The sequence below is a fragment of the Trichomonas vaginalis genome, chromosome III (genome assembly GCF_026262505.1).
Source record: "Trichomonas vaginalis G3 chromosome III, whole genome shotgun sequence".
NCBI classification, from domain to species: Eukaryota; Parabasalia; order Trichomonadida; family Trichomonadidae; genus Trichomonas; species Trichomonas vaginalis.
The window spans coordinates 16,753,929-16,765,963 of NC_067205.1; the positions used below are offsets into that span (position 1 = coordinate 16,753,929).

The 12,035-nt window shown below is 33.0% G+C and overlaps 2 protein-coding genes across 2 annotated transcripts; one reads left to right on the forward strand and one right to left on the reverse strand.

Moving 5' to 3' along the window:
- Positions 1–312: 312 nt before the first annotated feature.
- Positions 313–6,997, forward strand: TVAGG3_0715090 (ubiquitin protein ligase protein; the record flags this gene model as incomplete). Its single annotated transcript, XM_001307604.1, has 1 exon — positions 328–6,945. One exon carries the CDS (start codon positions 328–330, stop codon positions 6,943–6,945), a length of 6,618 nt encoding a protein of 2,205 aa, XP_001307605.1.
- A 646-nt stretch (positions 6,998–7,643) lies between these two features.
- On the reverse strand, positions 7,644–11,601 carry TVAGG3_0715100 (uncharacterized protein; the record flags this gene model as incomplete). The annotated part of the gene is made up of 1 exon (XM_001307603.1): positions 7,781–11,452. One exon carries the CDS (start codon positions 11,450–11,452, stop codon positions 7,781–7,783), a length of 3,672 nt encoding a protein of 1,223 aa, XP_001307604.1.
- Between the last annotated feature and the right edge of the window lie 434 nt (positions 11,602–12,035).

The window sequence follows — 12,035 nt, forward strand, 5'->3', positions numbered from 1 at the left end:
AAATATATTTCATATACATGCAAATTATAGCTAGGGTTTAGACAATTCTCAATGACGGTTAAACAATTTAAGATTTCTTATTCAAAATCATATATATATGAAGCTGTTTCCTTTGTGTAAAATTCTTTTCCTGCATGAAATACTTCTATGCATTTTCGACTCTTTACGGTGAATTTTTTCATTGTCGATCTTTAAAAATTTTTTTATCAGTTTTTTACTTTGAAAAAATGTGTTTCTCATTATCAGGATGTTGTTTGATCTGAAACTTGTCTTATCACAAAATTTTGACTGCGATTTTTTTCCAACGAAACAGGAAAAACAAAAATTATGAATGGAAGTATTGTCTCTCTGATTAAAGAAATACCTTTCGCTTCAGAAAGCCTGAGCGCTAACTTCAGTAAGGCAGCACTTTCTCGAGGCGAAATCGATTTTGACATGCAAGAATATTTATATAAATATTCTTCACAACAAGAAAACCAATTATTGTCGTTCACTCACATATACGATAAGCTTCTTCGCAAAATTAGGTCCCAATTCGATCAAAATACGAAAAATTATACAAGATTTATTATTAATCGTGTTCCTTGTGAAGATCAGGTCTACAGCCAAATGCTTAGTACCGAAAATTTTGATGAAATACCAGATTCCGAGCTTTATTATTATATTACACAATCAGAAAACAAAATAGATCCATTAAATTACTCAAAACTTTTAGAGAGAGTATTAAAGACAGCGTACCCGCGTACAAAGCTCGCCGCCATACAGTTCTTCATGAAAATCAGATACAATACGGCTCACGCGCAGTTCGAATTGCCTGAAATTAACCACAACAAGATTGAGCTTGTTGAAAGCTGTTCAATGAACAATTGGGCCACAAATGAAACATTTTTACAGTACCTTGCGAAATCATCTACTCATTGCCTTCAAATTTCCATTATTGAAAATTCAATTAATGTTATTTACATTTTATACAAGAATAATCAAGGATTTTACATATTTAACATCAATAAACAAACAATACTCCACGATGGCAATACAATTCCTATCAGTTCCATATTAAATTTCCCGATAATTAATTTATCAGTTGTAAATGGCAAATTAACATTCATTTGTCTTAATGGATTACGTTCATGTGCAATACAGCTTGACGATGACGCTGTTCCTTCAACGAAAATTACAAAAGAACCAAATGATTTATGCAAATTGTTTGATTCACCAGAAAAAGCAATTTGTAACATCGACGGCAGCAAAGTATACTTCAACAATCAATCAAAGATTGTTGGATTCGATTTAGTTTCATTTACAAAAATAAATCCACCGGATTATTACTTCAAATCGAGGATAAACTACATCGGTGATGAGTATTTATCAATCACAGCCACAGACAAAATCATTTTCTTCGATAAATACCGTCATTCGTACTTATCAAGATATACTCCAATAATTCGACCGAGTTTTCCCAGCTCCTCATTAATTGCAGCCACAATTATCGGTATAGACATGTTAGATGAACTGACCATGACGTTCGAACACTTGATAAAAGGCATTTTTCTTCCAAATGACTTAGTATCGAACCAAGACCAGAACATTGAAGAAGGAATGCAGTTCTACGAGGATCTCCACAAGTCAGACATTGATCCTGCATTCACATTCATCATGGATACGATGCTGATGAGGTTTTTCGCGTTGAATTTGAGACAAAAAGTGTCATTAAATGAAAAAATTTCGGATTTGATTTCACGATTCATTTCAAGGTGTTTTTCTAAGATAAATACAACAGTACCGCATTTAAACACTATTGATATGCTCGTAAGAACAACAAATTCAGGTGTTTACTGGCCAAGTTTGTTACTAAATATACAAAGCCATTTTACTGACATTTTTTCACTTCCTCAGTCATTATTCTTTGACATGACAAGTGAATACGAGAAGCTGAATGATGATGACTTATTAAATGTCATAACAATAAGAATGAATGACATTTATTATTTGACAAAAACAAGAAAATCGAGTGAAAAGAAAAATGACGCGAAAACAACGAAAAGTATTTACGACAGAGAGTTTCTCTCTTTCTTTAAGAGTGTATTCAGTTTGATACAGACAAGAAAACTCTCTGTTTCCCGTATTTTACTTAAAAAAGTTCTCGAAATTTTGTCAGTTATTCCATTAAGAAGAAATTTGGCAGAATTATCTTTGAATTTTTTGGTCAACGAACTCAATCTCAACAAGTTGATGACTGACGACGTCTTCCCTGATGTATGCCAATGGTTCGCTGACGATAGAAAACCAGAATTGTACACAATTAAATTGAATACAACCGTTTTTTCTTCAGAAAATAATTATAATGACATCAACTTGGAATTGGAAACTCCTTTTGATGAACTGATGATTACGAACGAGAAGAACAAACCGGACAATGTTTTCTTCAATTTCGAGGAATTCAAAAATCCACAAATTTTGAATGGATTTGAATTGAATCTTTCCATCATTTCCGCCCAGAAAAACAACCAATTTCTTATAAATGGAACAGAAACAAAGTCAACATCACTTGAATTCTTGAAATATTGTATTCCTGATTCCATTTTTTCGTTGATTTCTTTGGTTGTCAACAAATGCCTCAAAAAACTTGAAAAAGTCATTGAAATCTCCGAATTCGAGAGACAGAACCAGTCTCTTTTGAATCTTTTGTTCAGGAAGAACAAAGAAGATGACTTCATTTACGAAATGAGAGGCAAAATGAAATTTTTTGTCAAAGAAGTTGATACAAAAGAAAAAGAAAAATTGTTGAATTCTCATCAAATTAATTTAGTTTTGGCAACTGAAAACAAGTTCACAAAGAAGCTTTTCTCAAAGGAAGATAAAAGGTTGGCAACTGCAAGTAGAATGATTAATAATAACAATGATTATTTCAAATCAATTCTACAAATTTTGGTGTCAATTTTTTATTCATGTGATTATCTCAAAGAATTCAATGAGTTGCTTGAAAAAGAGAAAATTGATCCATTAAAAATGCCCGAATGGTTTGAAGCCATAAACACCAAATTCCAGTCATTGTTTACTAATATCAGAAAGAGTATCCAAGACGAGGCAAATGGAAGACAAGAAAATGATGGTGTTTTATCACAAATTTCTTACAAATACAAATTTTTGATGGAATCACAATTGGATTCACGAAACAGAGAAGAAAGAATGGAAGACATCTTTGCGATCTACAGTTTGGATTTCAAGAAATCCGATCTGATGAATGTAGAAGAAGCAAACAGAAAGAGAAAAGAACTTAAAAATGAAATTTCTCAGTATGTCAAAAAATTTATGTCAAAATTTACAAACAAAAATTTGAGTGCTGCCATTTATCGTTCTTTCATTCAATTATTTGATCTCGAACATCATAGAGATCTTGTTGACACATTTGATTCTAAAATGGTTGCATTGAATGACACTGCTTACACACTCCACATGATTCCATTCACAAGCAAACTCGAGAATGTTGCAGAACAGTTTTTAAACGCGAGATCAGATTTTATAAGAAATGTTACATTGATCATTTACGCAATTTTCGGAAGAACTAATTATGTAATGAGAAATGTGACTCTTCTTATGGAAGGAAATGAAAATGAGTATTACTCAAACATCTATGATACAGCAACAACTTCTCAGGGTTACAATTTCTTGATGCCGAAAATTATTAATTCTCTGCGTCAAAAGAAAGATGCAAAATTCTTTTTACAAAAAGTGACACCAGAATTAGATCAAAACACAATTTCTGCTTTTATTTTATTAGGAGCAGAGATCTTCGACTCCGATATCACAAGATACGTGTTAGTTGGTGATAACTGCGTCAGTGTAAATAATTCAAAATTAACAGATGCCCAGAAAAAGTCGAATCCAAGCTGTTTCATGATTTCTCCTCCAAATTTCGAAGTTGATCAAAAATTGACGAAATCTCTTGTAGAAATCATCCAGAAAATGGATTTCAACATTAAAGATATCACAACAGCTATCAAAAATTGCATTGTTATGTCATTCTTCTCCAAAGTTATGAAAAATGTTAAAAATCCACAGGAATTCGCCTTGAATTTCCCACAAATCAGCCGTGTTTCGAAAGAAATTAACAGTACAAAGATCCCGGCATACTCAAGTAATGTTTTTTGCCACAAAATCAGACAATTAATGATGTTTTCTGAGATCAAAGAATCGAAAAAAGACACGTTGATCTGTTTGTCGCAAAATACAAGTGCAAATAGAATAATCAAAGGAAGTGTATACACTTCTTCTTTCTTTGTTTACACAAAAGTTGTCGGGCCATCGTTTGCTGTCAAATTTAATTTTGATAAGTTTACAAATCAATTGAAATATTTAGGTTTCATTGATGAAGATTGGAACTGCTGCTTCTTGTCATTCTTGGACAAAAGAATCTACATGGATAAGAAATCTTACCCGTTTAATGATAATATGACAAAATTGACACTTACGGGCGTGGATAATTTTGTACAATTCAATGACATGAAAATTGATTTTGGCACTGACAAAAACAAGTGGATTTTCTTGATAACTGTATGTGATAACTCTAAGATTAAATACACAGTTGAAAAAGCTGTTATTAATCCAAAAGTTACAACAGAAAAACCACAAGAACATCAGTTCGACGTCAAGAAGATTTTCCCTGACATTTGCATCGGAATGAGTGTGAAATTGGAAGGATTTTACGACGCTTTCGTCAGAGATTTCCATAGTAATTACTTCATTGTCGACGCAATTGATGAAGAGATTGATGCTTACCAGTCAGCAATTCCTTGCAGATACAACCAGATCGAGCAGAAACAAACAGATTTCGAGTCAATTATAAACATTGCATCAAAAACTTACGAAATTTGTGACATCAACCAAAACAAAGAAAAACTTTTGAATATAATTAGACAATACACATTTTCTATCATGAAAACATTCATGAATCATTTCGATCCATCGAATTTCATTATATTCACCATTGAATCATTGGCTAAACTCACTGATGATGCTCCACAAAAGCAAATTGATGAAATCAAGTACCAAATTGAAAGTGACGCGAAAAGAAAACAAATTTTGGATTTAATTGTTCAGAAATTAAAGGAATTTGATAGTTCTCCACAATCAAAGAAGACAAAAGACTTTGATGCATTGAATAATGATCCTTCCTCTTCATACCAATACGCTTTCTTCCAAGGTTGGAATCATGGTTTGTTGATGCAAAAAACTTTTATTAATGGTTGTCACTTTTTGTTTGATTTTGAAAAAATTTGTTCAGCATTTGCAGCGAAAATCCTTGTTTCATTCAAGAATGATGTTCCTAACAATGTTGATGATGCTAAACTATATCTAAAGTACTTTGATTTGCCAATTGATTACAAGATTTCAGCAAGTATTGATTTCGCAATTTATTTGAATCAAATTGTCACTTTTGTTTTCCAAAATGATCCACAATTTATTCTCCAGAAGAGTGATCATTCTAAATTGATCAACAGTTCCGCTAAATTGCTTTGCAAAGAACTTTTCACCTTCATTTCCACAAATCAAGGAGACAAAATGACTCTTTTACCTTTGTTTTCAAATGTAACAACAAAAATGGAAAGACACAGATTCACCATTGCAAACTGTTCCAATTTATTAGAAGTTATTGACCAAAAAGGCGTCATATCAATTCTCAATCCAAACACGCAAAAAGCAGTGAAGTTCTTCAGATACATTCCAGAACAAGACCCCAAGAAATGTTTGACTCAATGGAAAGAATGGAACAACAAAGATTTCAGACAATGTTTGACAAGTGTTGTCGAAACTATACAATCTTTGAAGACAGTCAACGTAAACTATCCAAATTTGGTTGTTTATTACTGCCATTTAGCTTACTGCGAAACAAACGGTATCCCTGAAGATTACTACGACATGAAAGGACCAAGAGAAAGGATCTACAACCAACTTCAATACCTTACTTCTCTCAGAGGTTTTGATGCTTTCCAAGGTCATATTGATGCAGGAAAATTCATTGTTATGACAATCCCTATCAAAGAAACATATGCAAGAACATTTTCATACAACAATGCGAAAGTTATCATTGATACTTGGGCAGAACACAGCAAAAGATTTAAGACAACAATTCTTAAAGAAGAAGGTTATTCAAGAATGAGATTTTACATGGCGATATATTTAGGTGAAACAGGTATCGATGCTTCTGGTTTGTTTAAAGATTCATTGAGCCAAATGGTTGATGAATTAATGGATGTCAACTTCAGAATGTTTGTTCCTCCGCAGCCATCATTGAAGAATGTAAATTATGGTCTAGTTCCGTCTTCTTCTTTGTCTGAAAAGAGATCTTTTGCTATTGGAGCTCTCATTGCGTGCGAAGTTGCAACAAATAACACGGCCAAATGGACATTGCCAATGTTCATTTGGAACTATTTAGCTAGCGACGAAAAAGCGGTTTTGGAAGAATTCGTTGATTGCGATGATAAAATTTATTTCAATGGATTAAAATCTGTTTTAGCTCATATAAAGAAAGGATTCAATGACGTTATTGCTCCTGAAAAAATAGCACATATTACAGGAAATTACTTGAAAATGTTGGCAATTGGAAGCCAAGAAAAAATGACATTAGATAAGTTCAAGAGATTTGTAGAACCAAATGGAAACATTACGAATGTTTTGTTTGATGCAGTAGCAGCCTTTACTCATGAAGAATTCATGCAGTTGATCAAGTTCATCACTGGCCAAAATACAATTCCTCCAGATGGAATTGTTATTAAAGTCAGATCATCTCCTCCAAGACCAAATCAACGAACTGAACAACAATACGCTTATCCTGTTGCTCACCTTTGCTTCAATACATTGGATTTGATGCCGTATAGAACTCCTTCAGTCCTTAGAGAAAGACTACTTTTCGCTATTCAAAATTCAAGCGAAATAAATGATTAATATTTTTTTTATAATAAAGTTCGTTTTTTTAATATTTCCTCTTTTGTTTTGGATATGAATTTCACTATTTAAGTATAGACATATAATACTTTACACATATGAAAATTCACAAATTAACAAACCTTCTACAAAGCCTGTCCTGTGATAATGGCTATCAAAAATCATCAGAAAACCATGTAGATAGGATCTTAATTCAGTAGACACTTTTTTTCAAGGGACCCTATCTTATTTGAATCTTTCATATCTAGAAAAGTTTATGATATAGGTTCTTGATGCTCAGATTTTCTATAATTCAACTAATGATGTACTAGATTATGTCTAAATTATTCCTATTATAGATTTCGGAAATTCAATATCTTTAAAATTCAAAGAAAATGCTACCATCTGCATTTTTTTCTTTAATGTATCTGCACACATGCTGAAAATCTATGTATTATCGATTAACGTTTTTTCCGATTTTTAATATTATCGAAAATCCTTTCACACTCTCTCAACTTGCATAGCCAATATCCTACTGTTTGGTGTTTCCCTAATATTTTTCATTTCTCGCCTGAATCCAAATCCGACCAAAATATAAATAAGTCCATTAATGTGAATCGTAAGCAAATTTCAATAAATCTATTGAAAAATCTATTATTTTTGCTATTGAAATCGGGGGATTTCGATAATGTTTTGAAAATTTTATATGAAATTAATTCTTCTGTGAATATTTATTGATTCGCGTTCATACCAGGATCAAAATACATGAATAGCATTCTCACGATCATAGAAATATTAAAAATTATAATAAAATTATTTTTAATTTAATAATCGCTATGAGTAAAATAAAAACTAATTAAACTGAATAACTGGATCCAGAGCCGCTCGACTTCTTCTTCTTTGATGATGTGCTGCTAGAGCCAGATTCTGTCAATGACATGCCTGTGTTGTAGCTTGAAGAGTCATCATTGATCTCAACGAGTGTATCCTTGTAGAGGAAGAACATGACGACCCAAACAACGATGGCAACGATGAGGAATACGAGAGCTACGAAGATGACCAATACTAGACCGTTTCCTTTGGGATTCTCCTTAATTGCGTACATTTTCTGGGCGAGCTCTGTGTATTTCGGATCTGCACCTGAGTTTTCCATTTTATCCTTGTTGTCTTCGATGAACTTCTGAGTGGCTTTGAGATAGAATTCACTTTCACCGGATGCAATGATTTCCATTGTTGGTTTGTATTTATCCCAGTCTTTGTCTGTGTCTGGAGGTGGGCCGAAAACATTGTCAGCGGTCAAATAAGCCTTTGTCTTTTCAGATGGTTTGAATCCTTTGATGAGGCGCTGACCTGTTTCTGTCATGTAGTTATTCTGGAAGACAGTAACATTGAATACCTTCCTCAAGATTGTGCTGTCGTAGTTGAAGTTGAAAATTGTTTCAGCAGGCTGCTGTGGACAGTTATCAGCCAAATGGATCTCAGAGTGTTTTTCTGCATTCCATTTCATTTCGACCTTTGCGCCGAATATGTTGCAGAAGTCAACATTATTTTGAGTTGGTTCATTTGTTGGTGTTTCTCCTTCTTTAATCTTCTTCTTTGATGGTGTCTCGTCTGGATTTGGTTGCGGATTTTCTGTATTTGGCTGCGGATTTTCTGTATTTGTTGTATTTTCTGGGTTAGTTGATGGATTAGATGAAGGAGTTGGTTCGAGGACAGAACCTGGGTACATAACTAAACTTTCTGTGACTTCCAAAGCGTCGAAGCGAGAAATTGTGTCGAATCTGATTTCCAAGTTCTTGAAAATAGCTTTGCAACCTTTGATACTAGAGACTTTGTTTTCTGCATTGTAGTAAGTATCGAAGGACATGTCAGGGAATTGAACTGAAGGGAGATAACTTCCATCACTCAATTTGAAAACAGTAGTTTCATTCAAAACTCTGGAAGCTAATTTGTTTGAAACTGAATAAGGAATATCCTTGATCAGTATACCTGTGAAGTTTGCCAAGCTAACTTTGCAATTCGTTGCATTTGGAATCAATGTAACAATTTCATCTGTTCTAAATGAATCAGGCCAATCAGTTTTAACAGTTATGGACTCTGCACATCCTTTAAAGTTAGTGACATTAAACTTGACGATTTTACCAGGTGTTAAAGCACCTGTATATTGAATTGTGAATCTGCATTGATCTCTGTCAACGAATTCTGAATTTTGACTGTAATCAAAAGTAAAGTAAACCTTTGTGGCCATTAGTGTAATTGTTATAGGTTGAACGTTTTCTGCTGCCTTAACTCTGACTTTGAGCTCAGTGTGATTGCCGTAGTATAGGCCGAAGAAGTTCAATGGATCGAATTCATCGAGATAAACAATGGCCTGATCCAAAAGAAGATATTTCATGGCAAATATATCAGTAGCTCTATCGGTTGAAAATTCATTAGCGATATCTGCTAGAGTATAGTAGAAGTTGACATTTGCAGAAAACTTGGGTGTGTAATCCTCTGCATTCTTAATAAATGAATGAGCAAAAGTTACCTTAGTAGAATCTTTGAACTTGATTGAACCAGATTCAAGATCAGTGTTTAATTTGATTCTGTTTAATTGTATAGGTCCATCCATTACATCAGCATTGATGACATTGAGTTCTTGGTAGAACTTTTTGCATGTTATTTCTAATGGCTTTGATTTCATTGATGAATCAAGTTGAGAGCAGTCTAATGTTGGAATCTTGAATCTATAGGTTGTAAAATAATTAGGTAGCGTTCTAATAGTGATGCGAATTGCACTAAAGTTGACAGCTTTGGAAGCTGTATTTATGACATTAGTAAATGCATTTACATCTGTTGGTTGATCATTTTTAACATAATCTTGAATATAGTAAATCATGTCACCTGCTTGGCATAAAGATTCTTGATATGAAAGACATAATGAGAAGTTGAATTTCTGGAACTTGGATGAATCAAATTTAATTGAATATGTTGACATACCTTCCACTGGTTCTGACTTCGCTTGGCCCATGAGTAGCTGTTTATTATAGAAACCAGGATTGTTTATTTCATTATCTAATACAATTGTAATGGCGCTTGATGATGAAGTAGTCAGAATATCATATGAAGCATCGAAATATGTCTTCAAGTTATTAGGTGTATAAAACACATCTTGTTTGTGTTCAATGTAAATTGGGAATTGTTTCCAATCAGAAGTTGGCGGAGACAATGCATCTATCTGAAGTTTACCTGTTTCGAATTTTGTTGAAGTTCCAGATGTAAAAAGAATCAATCTGAGCCAAAGAATGTTGTTATAAATTACATAGTTTTTAAATGTTCTGATCTTAACTGAAAGTCCTTTTTGAATCTTCATATGATGTGATGGATTGCCATCCATAGTTGTAGCTCCAAATGTAGCTGAAGTTACACCTTGTGCCAACGAGAATGTGAAGTTTGTTGCGAAGCGAATGAAAAGCAAATCGACGTTTATATCTTTATTGATTATGAAATTTGTCTTTTTCGCCCATTCATGCATTTGAATAGCAGCTGATATACTTTGCTCGTTGACAAACTCAATTGTTGTTAAATCATAAGCGCCACTTTGAGAAACTTCCATATCAGTATATCCCTTACTGGTCAATGCAAGAATAGAGCTGGATTTGATGTTGATTTTCATATAAGCTTCGTTTGAAGCACCAATAAGATACAGTAAAGCAAGTTTTTTACCACTTTCGAAATTAATACCATTAGGGTCTGAATCAATTGTTAATACTGAAGCTGAAGTTGTTGGTTTTTTGAATTTGATAAATAAATTCTGTTTGACAAATGGTCGGAACTCAAAAAACTTGTCAGAAATTGTAATTTTAAGGTAGTACGCGTCTGATGCATATTTATCCTTGATCTCTACTGCTGAGTAAGAATTCACATCACTAATTGAAACAGATCCTTGAATATCTATTACTTTGTTTTGATTTGTGAGAGGGAAGTCTTCTATACCTTGAAATTCAGCATTACCAACATAAGAATATGTTCCGTCTTGTTGGAATAATGACTTTAAGAATGAGGGAGGTCCAAGATAATTATCGATTTGAAAGAAGGACACTGTATCACTTTGGCCATTGCAATTATAAACTTTCGTTGTGTTGGTTTTGAAATTTCCAGTAAATCTTAATATATAACCATGATATTCGCACCTAGCTTTATCTTCTAAGGGCATGTGAGTGATCTCTTTTGTGGGTGTATTACTCATTGAATCGAATATGACTAATGGATGGAAATCGTCTTTACTAAATTTGTTAAGAATTTTTTGATCTGGATGATTTTTTGTTCCTGCATCATGCCCTTGATAGTCAATATTGATATCAGGAGTGGTCGAAATATCATATCCTAACTGTTGAAGATGGGTTTTAGCGTCGAAATTATCTTCAGTGAAAGCTGCTAGAGTTATTTTTTCCTTATATCCTGTACCCTTGCATTCATTTTCAGAACTCGCATAAATGCAAATACGGAATTCTGAGGCAGAAAGAGAAAACAGTAATCCAAGCATTTGAAAAATCTAATCAGAAAAAAAATTAAAATCAAATATTGTCAAGCATTAATAAAAACATTAAGTATAACTAAGGGTTTCGTTTTGCGAAAAAAACGTACAATACGCAATTTCGCTAAAAAACATTTATCTAGCAATTTCGACCTTTGACTCCACTCAAGACGTCACTTTTTTAATTTTGCGGTATCATATTTTTGGAAAATCTTTATGAATATTATATAAAAAGTCTCTTTAATATCTATATTTCATATTTTTATCGATTTTTAAAGTTTTTGCGAAAAGTATTCAATTATTTTTGCTATTTGGTCGGGTAAATGTCAGATTTGCGACATTTTCTGATATGATATTCAGATTCTACGTTGATAATAATGCTTATAGAACCCTCTTGCTATTGTGTCAAAATTGCGAAACCGATAGCAAAAATATCTCGCAATATCAAAATTGAGATATTGAGTGAATTATGCATTATAGAGATTAAAAATCTGATTTGTGAAAACATCTCATCAGTTTCTAGCTAATTCAAAAATCTTTACTATCTTATTCGATTAAAATGAAAAGGGAATAGTTTCATTATGCTTTAAAT